At 44.2% G+C, this 19,553-nt stretch overlaps 1 protein-coding gene across 5 annotated transcripts in view; it reads left to right on the top strand.

Moving 5' to 3' along the window:
* Window positions 1-19,553, top strand: part of STAG1 (STAG1 cohesin complex component) — a 322,525-nt gene that overhangs the window by 278,616 nt on the left and 24,356 nt on the right. For all 5 annotated transcript variants that reach the window (XM_067538793.1, XM_067538794.1, XM_067538795.1 and 2 more), the window contains 3 exons: window positions 1,400-1,574; window positions 6,767-6,906; window positions 11,380-11,481. In XM_067538793.1, the coding sequence (XP_067394894.1) occupies window positions 1,400-1,574; window positions 6,767-6,906; window positions 11,380-11,481 (417 nt within the window). The remainder of the gene's footprint in view (window positions 1-1,399; window positions 1,575-6,766; window positions 6,907-11,379; window positions 11,482-19,553) is intronic.

Here is a 19,553-nt window from a genome sequence, read left to right as displayed (position 1 = left end):
CATACATGACGATCATGGAGCTCTTGATTTTTAGAGAAGAAGAGAATGTCATCTAGATAGACCATGAACTGCTCAAGGTGATTAATAAAATGTTGTGAAGTAGCAGGAGCATTTTCTTTGGTCTGATTGTGTTCAGTTGAGCTTGCTTGATTGCCTGGTGACCATGATGAGAGCCAGCTGTGCACCTGACACTAATAACCTTCCTCCCCTCCTTTTGTTTCACAGAAATCAATACCCAACAGCAATAAATGCATATAGCATTGGCAGGCCTGCATATTCAAGAACATGTCAAATTAAAGTTTGTCCTAGAATTATCATCTTTTGCAGCCAACTTCAAACAGTTTTATCTAGATGATGTAGGGCAACCACATAGATATCTTTATGAAGAATTACAGCTGAGACTTGGGCTCGAAGCAAGAATCAAGGATTTGCTTAGTTAACAGTGCTCTTTATCTTGATCCCAGACTAGTGCCTTAACTTGTCCATCCCCTTGTAATTTTATTTCATTTTGGATGTCATTCTAGTTTTTCTACCTAATTTTTTGAGAGGTAGCTTATCCCTCTCATTTTTTTTAGTTTTGATGTAATCCTTTGAACCAAGGTACATTCTGTCTTTTATCTCAGTTTTCCCCAGTTGTAGTATCTTAACTTTAGGGAGGCAGTGCAGTCCAGTGGATAGAACACTAAACTGGAATTTAGGTGACTTGGACTCAGGAGTCTTTGTCACTAGCCTGTGGGGTGAGCCTGAGCAAATCATTTAAACTCTCTGTACCACAGTTTTACCATCTATGAAATTATACTTACTTCCAGTTTGCAAATACTTTAAGAACTATGGATGAAAAGCTATGTATTGTTATGATTATTTCACAGTTCCATGTTTTATTGAAATCCTTCAAGAGCTGTAGAGTGTCAGGGCAGGGATCTGTCACAGTATGTATCTGTGCAGAAGATATAATTACCTAGTAATCCCTGCAAATGAGCATGTGCAACTTCCATTGATTTCAAGGAGAACTGGGCCCTTTTAAAGTTTTGTTCTTGTATGATAAGCAGCTGTAATAGATCTTCACTTTTCCTTTTTCCAATTCTAATTTTTTTGTTTCAGTAGTAAAGAAGTGGAAGTTTAAGGCAGCGGGGGGTCAGTCTGATGCCACTGGAGAGGTGACAAACAGTATACCCTCAGAAGTCAAAGGTGTACAACTTTAGAGTTATGGAAGTTCCCTGTGATCTCCTTCACAAAGCACAGACCCAAGAGTATCAAACTATCACAGCTCTGCATTGTTACAGAAGGGCAATTACAAATTACTGTTGGGAAAAATGTCTAGAAATTAAATTAACAGCATAGATTTTAAAGTGCTCTTGACTCTTATGGGTTAATTGAATGCAATAACTTTGTGTTTCAGGCTTTCATGCTGCTCTGTGATCTCCTGATGATTTTTAGCCACCAGCTGATGACTGGAGGTAGAGAGGGTCTTCAACCTTTGGTGTTTAATCCAGACTCTGGACTCCAGTCTGAACTCCTTAGCTTTGTGATGGACCATGTCTTCATTGACCAAGATGACGAGAACCAGAGCATGGGTATGTTTAGCCATCACGTTTTGTACTTGTCCTCTCTCACCCAATACATAAGATTGTCAAGAAACAATTCCAATCTGTTCACCAAAATGTATCAAATGAAGTTCTTGGTTTTGCCCTTTACTTTCTTTGGAGATAAATGTTGGCATATGATCTCTAGTTCTGCACATTTCTTTAGCAGATAATGGAGTTAAAAAGTTAGATTTCATAGACAGTTATTCTCATTCAGAGGATTGGGGAAAGTATATATTGCCATGGCATACACTTATAACAGCATTCTTCCTTAATTGTTGTAATTTTTTTTTAACGCATCTATGCTCAAGGCGCTTCAACCTCAGGCCAACAGTAGGGCATGTTAAAATGTATGTTTTAGAAATGTCCAGTAACTCCAGACACTTAGTGCTTGAAATTCAAGTAGCCCAGAATTACCTGATTCTGTACCTCAGAATCCCTTATGTCAAGCAGGACAAGTTAGTTCCAAAGGATTTTGTCATTAGGTGATATTGTTCCATCTCCATTATTTCTCCCTGACCTCTCTTACCCAATAAAGAACCTTTGTGGGAATACATAACCTCGTAAATCTGATTCATGATTATAGTATTGGTGGTGGCGGTGGAAGTAATATTACTACTGGGGAGAGAAGATGGTCTAGTGCTTAGGGCATTAGCCTGGGACTCCGAAGACCCAGGTTCAATCTCCTGTTCCACCATAGATGTCCTGTGTGACTGTGGACAGGTCACTTAATTTCTCAGTGCTTCAGTCCCCAGCTGTAAAATTAGGGACATTACCACTTCCCTACCTCACAGAGGTGTTGTCTGGAGAAATACATTAAAGATTGTAAGTCACTCGCATACTACAGTAATGGGGGACCTGGAAGTACCTGAAATTGATAGTGGTATAGTAGTATCTTTAGGTAACAATCAGTTATCAGGCACCATTGTGCAACGAGACACTGTACACATATATTACAAAATTTTAAACAAGATGTTGAAAAACTGGAGAGAGTGCACTGAAAACCCACAAAAATTATTCGAAGACTGAAGAAAATGCATGACAGTGAGAAACTTAGAGCTCAATCTGTTACCTTATCAGAAAGAAGATTGAAAGGTGACTTGATTACAGTGTATGTGTAAGTACCTTCACAGGGAGAATATACCAGCTATTAAAGGGCTCTTTAGTCTAGCAGAGAAAATTAGAACAAGAACCAACAGCTGGAAGTTGCAACCAAACAAATTTGAATTTGTTAGGCATAAATTTTTAAAAGTGAGTGTGATTGACCATTGGAACAAATTACCAAGGGTAGGAGCAGATTCGTCATATCTTGGTGTCTTAAGACTGGATACTTCTCTGGAAGATATATTCTTCTTCGAGTGCTTGCTCATGTCAATTCCAAGTAGGTGTGCTCGGTCACCAGAAGGTTTTTCCCTTAGTGGTATCCATAGGGTCTGCTCTGGAGCCTCCTGGAGTCATGCCTTCATGGTGTCGTATATAGGGCCCTGCCGACTCCCCCAGCTTCTTCAGTTCCATCTTATCGCCCGTGATGGTTACTGGAACATCAATCTTCTGTTGCTTTGCAAGCATCTTCCTAGTGACTGTTTGAACTGATACCTGTAAACAGTCAAATAGTTTGTTAGTTTATAGTTACAGTTAGTCCAGTTAGATAGGACCCTGCTTATTGGGGTCATCTCTCCTTCCCCAGGGCTGGCACATGCCTTGTTCCCCAAGCTTTCAACCCTGCGGGGCTTGCAAAAAGCCCATGCCCAGGAGCGATCCCCATTTTGCTTGTCTTAAGTGTCTCAGGGAGGGCCATCAGCGGGATCACTGTAAGATCTGCAGGGGATTCCAACCAAGGACAAAGGAGGAGAGGAGCCAGACATTGAAGTTCATCCTAATGGAGGCTGCTCTCCGGCCACACTCAGCACCAAGCCCAGTCCAGCTGACACCTAGTAGGTCAGCTTCAGTGCGGCGCGCACTGGAGTCCATAAGAGAGACAGCACTGAGGAAGGTCTCTGTGTCTAGAGACCCCCGTCACCAGCATGGAGGGACACACACTGCTCACTTTCCCCTGTACAGCGTAAGAAGCAGAGGAAGGTGGACAGGGGGCACTCACCAACCCCCAAAACGATGGGGCGTAAGGGCTCGAGCAGAGTGTGACCTGCGTCAGGCCACCTAAGTGCTGCACCCTTGGCTGTGGTACCGTTGACTCCTGCCCCAGGAAGGGGTCTGTCGAGTCCGGTACCTCTGGATTTCCTGCCCATGGAGACCCGTGAGGAGGACCTACAGCTCCCCTTCCATGCCAGAGACATTTGAAGCGGCCAGCGAACTGATAGAGAGCATGGCACCGCCATCCCCTCCCAGGCGTGAGCATGCTCCGGACACCAGACCACTGGTGCTGAAAAAGCACTCAGGTCGTCCAAGAGAGCCAGCTACAGTACTGCGGTCGCCTTCTCTCCAGTACTGTTCTCCAGCATCGACAGGAACCGCACCACCCTGGTTCCCGCGGAGCAAGTTGTCAGGCTCTGACTCTAAAACAGACTCCGAAGACTCCTCTATGCAAAGCTGGCACCAGTCAGAGAGGCAGCACCAGAGGATTGAGAATGTTCAGCCCTTCCCCATGCCTTCGCCACTGCAGTGGCAAATGCCAGCTCAGTGGCCTTTTTGGACTCCTTGGGCATTCCATCACGCTCCAGGGTCATAATGGGACAGTCGCTATCATTCACTTCCAGGAGCAGATGTTACCCACCTCAATCGGAGGATGTGCTACCACTTGGTACCGAAACCAACACAGAACATGATGCCATGCTCGGCACTGAGCATGATGTCAACCCCGGCACCAAGTTCGAGGAACTGGCAATGCAGGACCTGCTGGGGGCAGAAGGTCAAGAGACTGGCACGGTTAGAGCATTGTCCGCAGATGAAGCAGTTTTGGGATCCTCAGTGGCACTGGTTGTGGATGACAGCAGAGCACATCAGGAGCTCTTGAGGAGGGTGGCACAGAATTTGGAGCTCCAAATTGAGGAGGTCTCCAACAATGCAGACCCTATGATAGACATTTTAGCCCCTGTGGGCCCATCCAGGGTAGCACTGCCACTAATAAAGGCCGTTTGTGACACAACAAAGTCACTATGGCAGACCCTGACTTCCCTGCCTTCAACTGCATAGAGGGTAGAAAGAAAATATTCTGTACCCTCCAAGGATCATGAATGTCTATATACTCATCCCCCATCAGGGTTGCTTTTAGTTGCAGTGGCCAATAAGCAGGAGAAGCAAGGTCAGCAAGGCCTCACGCCAAAGGCAAAGGACACACAAAAATTGGACCTCTTCTGGAGAAAGGTGTACTCTACTTGGGCTCCAACTCCATATTGCAAACCAGCAGGTAATGTTGAGTAGATACAATTTTAACTCTTGTAGGTCTGTGTCAAAGTTCTTGGAGTCTATACCATCAGACTCCAGGGTGGAGTTCACAGCCCTAATAGAGGAAGGCAAGGCGGTTGCAAGGGCCTCACTTTAGGCAGCACTGGACGTAGCGAGCTCACACCATGGCATCGGCAGTAGCAATGTGTCAGAGCTATTGGCTACAAGCCTCTGGTGTCCCACGCGAGGTCCAGCATTTGATCCAGAAACTTCCCTTCAAAGGCCCAGTGCTGTTCTCTGAGCAGACAGACTTGAAACTTCACAGCCATAAGGATTCTTGGTCTACTTTAAAATCCTTAGGCCTCCACACTCAAGCGCCACAAAGGAGGCATTTCAAACCTCAACCCCTACCTCAGTTCTACCAATCCCAACCCAGACAGGAGTATAGTAGTAAAAGGGGCACAATTTACAGAAGGAAACCCTCTGAGCCTACTACCAGCCAAGGCACTGGACCAGTGAGGCAATGCACCAGTCCCAAACAGAGCTTTTGATGGTGTGCCTGAGGATGGCCTACCAATTCAGGCTCTGATCCTTCACCACTATTCTTTTTCGGACTGGTTATCCCACTTCTACCATGTGTTGGCCCAGATCATGTTGCAGGTTCCTCTGGATTACACCCTCCTGGTTTGACAGTGAGCTATTTGAAAACTACTCTTTGAATATGGTCCTTCAACCAGCTGTGCATCCCCTTATAGCAATTTAATCTAAACTGAATTTCTATAATTTGCATAGACTGTCAAGTGGGACTCTGTTAAAAGCCTTACTAAAATCAAGATATCTCGCATCTAATGCTCTGTTAAAGTCACCATTTTTATACTGATCTGTGGACTTTTGTCATCTGCCCCCTTTGAACCTAGCTTCAAGCCCTCCTCACTTGGTTCACAAGCTTAGGCAACAGTACTGCTTCCACAATACCACTCTGACCCTTCAAGCTTTCTGTTCTTCAGAGTGCAATTGCAAGTAGAGCTGGAGGCAGAGGGAATTAAGGGAGCATTGGTAGGGCACTATTCATGCCATTGGCCCAGAGCAACTAGGGCTTGAGAGACGCGCACACATCCCTGGCCATCACCGTTTGAAAAGATTCCATGGCCAAGTGACTGGCTCTGCAGAGGCAGTGTAGTTAGAAAACAGGTGCCACAGAAGGTAATTGATCCCCTTTTATATACCAATTGTGTTTCTTTAATCTGGTTGAATTCACTCTGCAGTGACCTCCCCAGAATATCATGAAGTGATCACTGTTAACATTAGCATCTAATGTACTACTACTTCCTTTTCTTTTTCCTGAATTGATGGAATCTCCTGTATTATGTCAGTCTATTATTTGCACATGTTTGATTATTATATCTTTTTATTTTCATTCACAGAGGGAGTGCTTATGTTGCATTTTGTTGGTTTCTCACAATCAAGTGACATTTCTCATCTATTGTTTGCTATTTTGGAGTGGCAGGAATGTCAAATCAAAGCACGTGTTAGAGATTTTGTTGCAAAAATAATTATTCAATGTGATTGTTGTTTCTGATAGTTCATATGTGAAATGTATAGGTTCAATGCAACCACATTAAAGAAGCATCTACAAATTGTTCTCTTGCCAGGATTGTCAACAAAAAACAAACTTGAGTTTCACCCTCTTTGGTTTTAGTTTCCCCTGAAACGACGCTAGATATATTTTTGAAGAATTTAATTTTACATAAACTTTTGATTTTATTAAACAAAAGTAACTGTGTTTTGTGTTGCCTTATTAACATCTGCTGTTTTCTAAACATTTTCTTTACTGTATTTAGAGGGAGATGAAGAGGATGAAGCTAACAAAATAGAGGCTTTACATAAAAGAAGGAACCTGCTGGCAGCCTTTAGCAAACTTATTATCTATGATATTGTAGATATGCATGCAGCAGCAGATATCTTCAAACACTATATGAAGGTATGATTCTATAGCTTTATCTTTTCCTCCTCCTAAAGGAGCACAGATATTGTAACTGGAAAAGTCTTAATATATTAGGTCATTCTGTTCCTCTCTCTGCCAGTATAGTTTTCTTTCCTGTTGCATATTCTTGAGTGCTGTCTCCGGTCTGATTTTAATTGATGACTGAGATGCAACAAGCTGCGTGATCAGGTTGCAGCAAATATATTTTTGAAATTATAGAGCTGGTGTTTAACTTAAGCTTGTATTTCTGCTTCATGTTCCCTGGGACTTAAAGGGCCCTAAGTGCTTCATAATATTATTGTATGGACTTTTATGATAGTTTGGCTATTATGGTAGCAAAGCAATTGGGGAGCAGAAGTAGAAAGTAAAAACAACTTTTTCCTTAAAACTAAAGAGACAAAATATGCAAATGAATTCCATGCATATTCATGAAATAGGCCAGTTGAATCATTTCACTTTCTTCATAAAATCTCCAGATTTCAGGACCTTTAGTTATAACAGGTATGTGAGAGGCTCGTAAGATTAAGAGTAGACAGAATCCATTTTGGACTTCTTTAAAGATTCAGACCTGGTTTATACTAAGAGATTAAATCAATAACTATGTTGCTCAGGGGTATGAAAAATCCACACCCTGAGCAATGCAATTAAACTAACCTAACCCCCAGTATAGACAGGGAGATGTTGCAGGGTCGATTGAAGAGAGAGATTGAGCCAGGTGGAGTGATAAGGAGTGTTTATTCGGTTACAGCTTCTTAATCTGCTTGTTCCCCTTTGCTACGCGTCCAACAAAGTGAGCCCCGAGATCACTACTTACAACTTTTTATCTAAAATAATATGTAAATACACACACTTCTACAACACCCCATAAAACCCTTATTTGGTGATATAAATGGTTATAAAATGAATATTAATGGCTATGGAAGGCATATAATTATACCCTCCCCTGTTTGTTATTTACCACTTAACCTGCATGGCATTTGCATTTTCACCATGAATTTGGCTATCTTGACAGCAGGAATGACCATAAATTTCCTTAACGAATCATCTGCAAGGGAAGAACCAGGGGGAGAGATCTTGAGCTTTCCCTAACAGGCATGCTGTCTGGGAAAGAAGAGATAACACTCTTCTTACCACATACTTTGTCCAGGTGGTGAAGGGAGGAATAAGAGGGGGAACATAGCCTGCCCGTATTACAACCCTGTTACCATGGTACCTATCGGTCAGGTCATTTTGCCCTGCTCCAGACTTTTCTAACTTTTCTAACTAAGGCCAGAAAGCTGCTGTGATCAGTGTATGATTATTGCTTGTGTAGTACATGGCCCTTTTAGCCCAAGCCGGGGTCCCGTGGAGGCCAAAGCCTGGGCCCAATTCCCAGCCACCCAGGAATGTGGCCCAGCGCAGACATCCTTTGTCCCCGCATCCACAGGAGAATTCTCCTGTCAACCTAACTACCACCTCTCAAGGAGGTGGAGTACCTACGCTGATGGGAGAATCCCTCCTGTCACGATAGATAGTATTTTCGCTGAAGTGCTACAGCAGTGCCACTGCAATATTTTATGTGTAGATAAGCCCTCAATGTTGAAGTATATATATAACTTTTAAAGTAGATCTAGCTATCTATATAGGGTTTCATAAAGCCGTCTGTCATCATCTCTGGAATGCATATTGTCTTCATTATTATTTAAATGGTCACAGTGTGATCAGCACAGAGAAGACACGATGTGAGTGGGTACACTGAACTGGTCAGTCCAATTGAAACTCACTCCAACTTACCAGGGAACCCCCTGCCCTCTTGCATTGGGATGATGTTAGGGTCACACCTATTTGACACTCAGGCCAAATGGTAAAATAGATGCGCTCTGGAGATTTGCACAGTGGCCATGTGGTGCCCTGCATATCTTCTCAAAGCATTACAGATATGCTTTGTTTGCCTCTTTGGACTCAGCTTTTGGTAGATGTGTCCTAAAGGAGATTGTTCATAAATATTTCTTTAAGGCTGTGTCTACAGTACAAGCTAGGGGTGTGATTCCTCTGCTCATGTACACATACTCACACTAGCTCTCCTCAAGCTGGCATGAGTATAAATAACAGTGTAACCACAATAGTGCTGATAGTGGCTGTGGAGGCATGGCTGAGCCAGGCCGAGTACAAACCCCCTAGTTATGTACTCGCATGGCTCAGACATGCCTTCTTCACTGCTGCTACCAGTACTTTTGCAGATACACTGTTATTTATACTTGTTCATTTAGAGCAAATAACCAGAAAGACAGATCACACAGAGTACAATTCCATAGTTTATATATCACACTACAAAACCAATCCAGAAGTAGATTATGGAGCATTTCACCTTCCATTCAGTTACCGGCACTCATTTGTCATTTTACGGAAGGAAAAGAAAACTTAGGCAAAAGTTTCTTAATGCATTACTTAAGTAAGATGTTAAAAATTAAGTTATTTAACCATTACTCTAGAAGACACATTTTATAGTATGAGTTAAAGCATAAAAATATCTCTCTTCTCCTGGAAATGGGTTTTCAGGTTACAATTTTAGAGTCTGCGGGTGAAATTCTGATCACATTGATGTCAGTAGGAGTTTTGTTGTTGACTTCAGTGCAGGATTTCATCTGGTGTCTTAAAATATTCTTAGTTGGAGGCTGAGCTGTAAAATCTTAGATGTTTTTCCAGTGAGGCTTTTGTAGTTGAGGAGTGTGGGATAATACTCAATTTAGTTGTGGTCCCCAGTACAAAGTCAGGCAACAGGCTGCAGATGTATGGTGGGCTCCTTCACTTGTGTGGCTCCTTTTGGTGGTTCTCCCACATACTGGTCTCAAGTACTAGATGCATGGTTTTCCTCCTCTGGATTCCGTCCTTGGACTCTGCACAAACTGATGGTTCTGTAAAGTACAGAGATTCCTTTCTCTGATCTGAGAACAAGGGGTAGTTCTGCCTCTTGTTAACATGGTGAATTGTCAATCCGCAGCTCATGCCGACAAGATCTAGGAAGAACTTTTAACTTTCAGCCTGGTTTACACCCTGAATGTTCTTTTATAGTTGCATACTGGCTAGTCTTACTTCCCTTTCACTTGTTATTTTCACACCAACATATGCTGGGGCATCTCCAACTTCCCAGCTATAATTTTCAGCAAGGCTCCACCAAGTACAGGAGTCACCTGCACCATTCATGCTTCAGTTGTCCAAAGGTCAGTCCCAGTTACTTCCTGCTTTTGCCTAGAACTAAGTTGGACAGTAGGCACAGAGATGACCCAATATTATTTAACCCTTTACATGAAATACTTCCAGTGCCAAGCCCACATTGTTGATCACTATAGTAATATACCCACAATGTGCCCCTTCAGTTTCCCTTCCCTACCAGTGGCTCACAAGCTACCTGGACTCTTCTTGGCTTTGCCCATGTGTGCCGTGTGTCCATGAGAGGGGCTGTGAGGTCAGAACCATGAGTGTGGTAGTGTTCCTCATTCCTTGTACTTTTTCATTTCCTCCTGGCTCTCCTGCAGCACCATTCCTCTTGGAGTGCCTTCCTTCCACAGAGCAAGATCTCTGTATACTTGTGTGGGATGGGGGTCCTCCCAGTCCCTTCCATACCGTGCTTCAGATCCTTACACAGTCTTTCTTTCCCCTGCTCTCCAACAGATGCCCAAGGGGGTTCTTGGAGCAAACAAACAAAAGAAAAGTCTTCTCTCCTTTCTTTCCTTATGGGAGAGGGAAGTCCATGGGAAAATAAAGAAATGAAAGGATGACATGGAACACAGGCATTCTTCCTGGGTCATCCCTTTGGCTCCTACAAAGTCCTCCATTAGCCTTACTACTTTGGATAACATCCCTGGATGGTGGTGTAGCACCCACTCTTTGCCTTTCCTGGGTAATATCTTTAAGAATTGTTCAGTCACAATGCCCTTGGCCACTTCCCATGGTGTTCTCTCAACCATTGTGCCAGTATCCGGGGTCTCGCCCCTCTAGGTTAGCTCTCAGTTCTAAACCGTTGATGGTGGTCTCCTTGGAAAGATCCAAGTAGTCCAAAATTGCAGACTTTGTTTGTAGTCTTTTCCATCTCCAAATCCAGATTACGATAGGCTGCCTGGGCTAGACCCCTCTAGAACATTGACTTTCCTGTAATACTTTGAATTTCGCAATCACTTTCACCAAACTATCTTCCCAACAGAATAGGAAATAATTTTTATTTATATTTTTCATTCCATTTTTAAAAAAGGAACTGACAATTAAGGCAGTTGCTGACCTTGTCACTGGGTAAGTTGATCCCAGCCGCTGATGAGTGTGAATTTACATATCAGGTCATTGCATGAGAATCACATGAATTCCAGAGTAGGGCTTTATTAAAACTACTGCCTTCTCAAAAACAAATTACAAGTAAACCATTTTTATTATCAAAATTGTGACAGTAATGCTGAATAAGTTCTGCCCTTAAAAGTTTATTTTCCCCTTTTCTCACAGTACTACAATGACTATGGTGATATCATTAAGGAAACGTTGAGTAAAACAAGACAGATTGATAAAATCCAGTGTGCGAAGACATTGATTCTCAGTTTGCAGCAGGTAAGAATATTAGATATTATAATAGCATAATTCCTCATTCCAAAAAATCCGTGTGCATGACTTTCCCTAGTGCTCTAAACTCCCAATCCAAAGCCAGTTTTATGCCAAAAGGATTCCTTATTCCTCAGTTTGGGCACACACCTTTTTTTGCCATTACTAAATCTCTTCTCTGTCAAAACTTTAGTCAGCAGGATAGCTTCAGACTGAAAGAAAAGGAGAGAAGAAGGACCTTGTAGGCTAGTCTTGCTAGTGGTGGTTTCTGCTGTGTCCACCCGCCAGCTCCCATAGGAAGTAAGACTAGTGATGGTCTTTTCTTCTTTCACATAAGAAACTGGAAGTGCTGCCATATGCTGCTTCATGTTTTCTCTAAATATGGATTTAGGAGCCTAACAGGAGGCTCTGTTTTTCAAAATTTTTGCCTGAGTTCCTTAAGTCTCTAAATATCATAGAGCATGTTTTCTAGTCCTCAAATCATTCCTGTGGCTCTTTTTTAATCTTCACTAATTGTCCAATATTTGACGTGTGAGCATGAGAACTGGATAGTCTCACCACTGCCATACACAGAAGTAATATCACCTCCCCACTCATTCTTGTTATTCCTCTGCTTATACATCCAAGGATCACGTTAGCACTTATGGCCACTTATCACACTAGGAACTCATGTTCAATTGGTTATCTACTAAGACTTCTAAGTCTTTTCAGAAGAACTGCTTCCCAGGATATGGCATCCTACCCTATAAATTTGTCTGCCATTCTTTATTCTTGAAGTATGACCTTGAATTTGGCTATATGAAAATACATGTTGTTTGAATTAATATAGTATAGTCTATATAAATGATCTGTCCTCATAATTATTTACCAATTATCAATCTTTGTCTTCAAACTTCATCAATAGCAATTTTATATTTTCTTCTAGATCATTTATAAAAATTTGAATAACATTGGCTTGAGAACCAGTCTCTGCAGGACTCCACTAGAAACACTCCCCTTGTTGATAATCCCCTGAACACACTCCTTTGATGTATTAACAGGGAATATCAAGTAGGAGCAGGGAGGTGAAATTACCTGTGTATATGTCATCAGTGGAAACTACTACTTGAATTAATATGTCCAGTGTTGGTGGTCAAAAAGAAGGCCAAAAAATTGGAGAAGGTAGAGAAGAACCGCAAAAATTATATGAGGTCTGGAAATGTTTTCCTTACAGTGAGAGACTTAAAGTGATCAGTCAATTTGGCTTATCAAGCAGAAAGTTAAGAGGTGACTTGATCGCAGCCTATAAATTCCTATATAAGAAGAAAGCTTCTGATATTAGAAGGCTCTTTAATCTGTCAAACAAAGGCATAACAAGATCTAGTGACTGGAAGTTGAAGCTAGACAATTCAAATTGGAAATACTGCACAGTTATTTAACAGCGAGGGAAATTAACCATTGTAACAATTGACCAAGGATTGTGGAGCGTTCTCAGTCAGTTAAATCTTTAAATCAAGAATGCATGTCTCCTTCTAAAAGATCTGCACTAGCTCAACCACAGGCTATTGGGTTTGATGCAGGAATTGCTGGGCAAAATATTTTGGCCTGTGTTATGCAGGAGTTCAGACTAGATGATCAAAATGGTCTCTCCTGGCCTTAAACTCTATGTCCTCTAATATAGGTTCTTTTACATCCCCTTTGAAGTCATACCAACCTCTTCTTGGTTTTAGTATTTTTTTTTTTTTCAGATTGACTATTATATCCTAATTACATTGATTCTTGGATTCTCCAGCCTTCTACACTCTGCAGTTAATTTGATGCTTCCTTTCCTTTCACAATGATAACAAAAAATCCAGTTCACCACCACTGAAGTCAGTGGGAGTTTTTCCATTGACTTGAATGGAAGCTGGACGGGACCATGGAATATTTTTTCCCCACCCAAATTTGCTTTTTTGAAATTTGATACTTCTCGCACGCTACCCTCCAAGAACCTACTTTTTAGTATGTTGAGTTCAAGAAATTTATGGCCACTGATGCCAATCTTCCTTGCTATCCTCATATTCTCAAGGAAGTCCCCTCTTATTAGTTAAAAAGTAGGTTCAGAATGACTTCTCCTCTGGTTGGATTATCTACAATACGTTCATGAAGATGTAAATGTATTCTATGTAATGTTTAATCCATGTTTAGCTATGTGGAGATTGTTTCATCTTAGTTAGTTAAAGTCCCAACTGATTACAGTATCCTTGGGTTTAAAACTCCTCATTGATTGAGTCCTGTGTAGTGATTTTACTTTGTTGTTCATTTATCATGTCCTTAGTCATTGTGTTTTGTGGCTGTTTTCTTTATTATCAAGTTGTAGATTGCTCGTTTTTTTTTAAATTCTTCGACAAATATTAAATGAAGTATCTAGGGATTAGTTCCTATATTGAGGTAATCTCATCTAGGTATTTAAGGTGACTTTCAAGTTTTTAACAATACACAAGGTATATGAATTGTACCTATCAATATTAACATTACAGATGTGAAAAAATACCACATTTCATTCATGTCCCCCAAGTCATATTTTCCATCATTGAGCATCTTGTGTATTTCTAATACTATCCACTTGCATATGTGGAAATCATGTACTTAAGAATCTTCTCTCATCTAGAAGTCATTCCAGTGCTCCTAGAATCCACAAATGTCCTCTCTCCATTGTTGGCTTACCATACAGTTTGCTTCCAGTATCCATCCTAGCCTTAGCATTTCTTCAGTCTCTTTGAAATTCACCACTGTGCAGAAGGTCTGTTTTGGGAGGAGGTTCTTTCTTCACCTATTTCAAGGGCAAAAGTGGGGCTGGTGCTGGCTATCTGCACAGCAGTGAATTTCACTCTCTGAGACTATTGTCAATGTCACTCATCCAAGATTGTAATAGCTGAACTACATAAGAATGGCTGTACTAAATCAGACTCATGGTCCATTTAGCCCAGTATCCTGTCTTCCAACAGTGGCCAGTGCCAGGTGCTTCAGAAGGAATGAACAGACCAGGGCAATTAGCGAGTGATCTATCCTGTGATCCAGTCCCAGTTTCTGACAATCAGAGGTTTAGGGACACCCAGAGCATGGGTTGTCTGACCATTTTGGATAACAGCCATTGATAGATCTATCCTCCTTGAGAAGATTTGGGACAGAGGGGTGTACTATAAGAGACACCTAAAGAATAGCCAGGCCTGGCTTGCACTAGAGTTTATATTGAGTTGTTATTGTTTACCTTGTGAATAAAGCCAAAAACCAGGGAAGGGAAGGAGATGAGTACGACCGGATAAAAATGCATTCAGACTTTGCATCAGGGTGTGAATGCCGCCTGCTTGCAGGAGGAATATCTTTTGGAGATGTCAATAGTCAGTGGTTCTGTTTTTTCCTTCCCTTCATGGCTATCATATTCTCTGTCCTCCTTCACATCCCCGTCATTCACAGTTTAAACATCTCTCCTGTCAGTGCATCACTTCATAATTTATCTCCCACATATTTCTGTGACTTCAGCAGCTTGTTAGCTCCCTCTTGAATCTTCTCCACAATGCCAATCAGCCACCACATTTTCCATATAAGGTAGTATGGGCTAGTGAAGAGGAAACTGGACTGGTACTCAGGAGACTTATAAATTCTAAGGCCAGAAGGGACCGCTGTGATCTCCTGTATAACACAGTCCACAGAACTTCTCTGAAATAGTTTTGGTTTGACCTAACTCATATTTTTTAGAAAAACACCCAATCTTCATTTAAAATTTTGCAGTGATAAAGAATCCAACACAGCCCTGGGTAAGTTCCAGTGAGTATTGACCTCACTGTCAAACTTGGGTTCTATTCCCAGCTCTGCCACTTGTCTGCTGGATGACCTTGGCAAGTTACCTCTATCTGCCTCTGTTTCTGTCATGTGCTTGAAGTCAATAACAATTCGAGGTTGTGAAATCACATGCTGAAATGGAATTATTTAACCAAAGGGTAACAGCCTGAGATTAGTGCAGCACTATACAGAATACTGGAAGAATAGGTACATCATCACTGTTGGTACAAGATAAAGAGCTGGCCTCTGTGTGTGTCTCCTCTGTCACTGGTGGGATGTTGGCAGTTTGTACTCCCCAACTTTTCCATTCAAGCCCTCTGTCTTTTATAGAGTGTGAGACAAAGAAACTCTATTCTGGAGGGAAAATTGCTTTCCCATGCTTAATTTCACTGTGTTCTGTTTCTGACATTTTCATTTTACCTATTTATTTCTGAAATTTTTTATGGTATCTTCAGGTTACATGATTGATAAACCAAAGGGAATTCTAATCCGCTCATTATTATTGACATCTGTGACAACTGGCAGTTGTTATTGAGTTAAAAACATCATTCATTGGATCCTTATTTCATCCATTACAGAAAATATCTGCAATAACAAGTACTTCTTATCAATCATGGAACATAATTAGATCATAGGCACCCTTTATTCTATCACGTACTGCCTGGAGGCACCATTGCTCATGCTTGTCCAGTCACCATGGAATTTGTGTATTTCTCAACTGTGTGCTGCCATGGCCTGCTACTCATACATAGCTTCCAGTCATTAGTTCTTGTTATGCGTTTCTCCACTAGATTAAAGAGCCTTTTAGTACTCAGTATTGTCTCCTTGTGAAGGAACTTATACCCTGTAATCAAGTCACTTCTCAGTCTTCTTTTTGATAAACTAAACAGATTGAGCTCTTTAAATCTCTCAATGTAAGGCATTTTCTTCAGCCCTCTAATCAGTTTTGTGACTTTTCTTTGCACCTTCCCCAGTTTCTCAACATCCTTTTTAAATTGTGGACACCAGTATTGGTCTCCCCAGCATCTCCCCTGTATAAGAATAACATATCTTGTTCTTAGGTGTGTAACTGTGCAGATGGAAGTATTAAAACACATTTTGTTTGAATGGGCCAGTTTACCAACCGATCCAGACCATACTCTATTGCTGCTCCTCATTATTTACCACTCTATCAATCTTTGTGTCATCTACAAATTTTATCAGCAGTGTTATATTTGCTGGCAGATTATTGATGAAAATGTTGAAAACATCAGGCCTAGAACTGATCCCTGCAGACCCCTATTAGAAACACCCCAATTCAGAGGTGATTTCTTAAAATGAGGTTCTCTCTTCGAGTGATTGCTCATATGCATTCCAATATAGGTGAGTGCGCGCCCCGTGCACGAGTCTCCGGAAGCTTTTCTGCCCCTAGCAACCCCCGCGGGTCGGCTCCTGCGCCCCCTGGAGTACCGCGCTCATATCGCGGTATATAAGGCACCGCTGACCCCGTGGCCCCAAGTTTCTTCTTTCCGCCCGTGATGGTCAGTGGAACGTCTGCCCCTTGCTTTGCACGTAGCAATCTCCGTTTCAGTTAATAGTTAAATCTGTTTAAAATAGTTATTCGTTTTTACATAGAGTAGTTAGTTAAGAAGTTAGTTAGAATATAGTTAGCCCTTAGGGCTTCGATAGAACCATGCCTGGCTCCACCGGGTTTAAAGCCTGCGCCGCTTGTTCCAAGGCTTTCCCGGTCAGCGATCCGCATGACCGCTGCCTCCGATGCCTTGGAGAGCAGCATCGCAAAGACAAGTGCCGGATTTGTAAATCATTCAAGCCCCGGACTCAAAAGGAGCGGGATGCTCGCCTCAAGACCATCTTAATGGAGTCAGCGCTACGTCCGGACTCTGAACCCTCCAGGTCGCCGACGGCACCAAGTGTTTCGTCGGTATGCAGCACTCCTCCGGCACCGGCTCAGAAGACGGTGCCCAAAAAGAAGAAGCGGCCAGAGGCTGCACCTATGGACTCCCCCCTGCGACCGGTACAGCAAGGGGTGATACAGGAGATGCCCCACCCACGTGCCGTCGAGACTGCTCCGGCACCAGCATCTCCGCGTAGGGAGCCTCCCCTGACCCCGGGGGGTGGGGGAGCGCCCCTGCAGGGGCCGTTGACACCGGAGGCGTTTGCAGCAGCACGCACCCTGATGGGCATGCCCACACCTCCATCACTCCCTCGGCTGAGGGCTTCCGGGACGGTGTCTCGGGGTAAACCCATGCTGGGTTTCCCTGGTGGGATGAGGCGGCAGGGATCGCTGTCTCCCCCCAGATGGTCGAGGAGGGGGGAAAGGCACACCCTCCCTCCTTGCTCCGACCAAGGGTCGTCGAGCGCCTCGACACCGCAGCACCAGGAGCGGTCTCAAGGTTCCAGGAGCAGCCGCTCCAGCTCCACATCACGCGGTGACCAGTCATCAGAGTCCCTGCACCGCTCAATCACCAGCTATTCGGCACCGAGGGAGACTCGGCACCATCGATCCTCGGTGCGCAGCTCCCGACACCGGTAGGACTTGCCAAGGGATGTCAGGCACCGCTCCCATTCACATACAGAGACGCAGCACTGGTCCCATTCGCCCAGGAGCACCCGGCATCAATCGCCCACTCTGGTGCTGAGACCTACGGTACCGCGCGGGCGAGGCTCCCGATCCCCGGTACGCAGCCCAGTGCGGATCCTGGTGCCCAAGAAGGTTCACATCCCTCGGCACCGGTCCGGATCCCCAGCCTATGGCCCAACAGCAGTGCCTAGAAGCTGTTGCCGCTCTAGATCGCGGACGCCCAGCCCAGTGCGTGCTCCGGCACCGGGGGATGCCTCTGCACCGCGGCAACGCCTTCAGTCCCTGGCGTCGCAGCGCTACCGCTCAAGATCCTGAACGCGCAGTCCGGTGCAGGCTCCGGCACCGCACCACTTGGCACCAAGCGACCGTTTGACACTGCAAGTCCAAAGCCGCCTCTTAGCTGCTGAAAGACGGCGCGGTAGCGAGTGCGGCTGCCCCAGGTCTCCGGCGGATAACCGCCATAAGGCTCAAAAATCTCGGGGGCACTCATCTACCAGCTCGTCGTTCACCCCCTCACAGGCACCGTAAATGTCACCGCGACCGCTCTCGATCGCCCTGGAGTAGATCCCTACCCGAGGTGGACAGGGACCGCACTAAGCGTCGCAGGTCACACAGCCCGGGCTCCCGTGGGCCTGTGTCGTATCCGGCACCGGGACCAGTGCCGACGTGGGTGCAGGGGCCATGGCAATGGCCCTACTGGGGTCCCTCGCTGCCACAGACGACCCAGGGAACAGGGTCAGTGCCTTCGGTGGCAGCCCTACCGCCACCCCCAAGCCAAGACGGGTCAGTCTTCAGAAGAAGATTCTGACCCTATGGAAGGCCCCTCCATGGGTCCCCTCCCACAATCCTCCTCCTCTTCCCCCCCAGATACAACAGCCAGAGACCAGAGGACCCCGTTTCCTGACTTTAAGGCCCATCAGGAGCTCTTAAAGAGGCTCGCAGACAATTTAAAAATGGACCTTAAAGAACTATCGGAGGAGGAAGACTCCTTCTTTGGGGTTTCAGGTTCAGCAGGGCCATCCAGGGTTGCACTCCTGGTCTATGACCAGGTCCTCAAATTGGTCAAGCCCCTCTGGGAGACGCCTGCCTCGGTGGCTGCAACTTCAAAAACGGCCGAGCGCAAATATTATGTTCCCCCCTCAAGGGTTCGAATACCTGTACAACCACCCTCCCCCGGGGTCGCTGGTCATAGATGCAGTTAACCAGCGGGACAGACAAGGAGCCCAGTCTAATACTCCCAAAAATAAGGAGAATAAGAAATTAGACCTTTTTGGGAGGAAGATTTATTCAACGGCAGCTCTTCAACTGCGTATAGCCAATCACCAAGTGCTCCTAGGCTGTTATAACCTCAACTTATGGGCCTCCCTGCAGAGGTTTGCCCATGCGTTACCCCAAGACCTGGCTGAGGACTACAACACCCTGCTCCAGGAGTGTGCAACCGTCGCAGGAGCTGCTCTCCAATCTGCCAGCGACGCAGGGCTCCATCTCAGACGCTTTCTTAATAGACTGGACGGGGCCCCTAATGTATGCATTTTCCCCCGTTCCGCTACTTCCCAATGTACTTTTGAAAGTCAAGAGAGACAAAGCGGACGTCATCCTGATTGCACTAGCCTGGCCCCAGCAGCACTGGTTCAGTATGCTGCTGGAACTGTCCACAGCCGAGCCAATACCACTTCCGAAGCGCTACGATCTGCTCTCC

This window comes from Emydura macquarii, unplaced genomic scaffold (genome assembly GCF_026122565.2).
Source record: "Emydura macquarii macquarii isolate MOO-44397 ecotype Brisbane River unplaced genomic scaffold, CSIRO-AGI_Emac_v2 contig_499, whole genome shotgun sequence".
Lineage (NCBI taxonomy): Eukaryota > Metazoa > Chordata > Testudines > Chelidae > Emydura > Emydura macquarii.
Note: the sequence above shows the minus strand (reverse complement) of the source record. Positions and strands in the feature narration are given on the sequence as shown.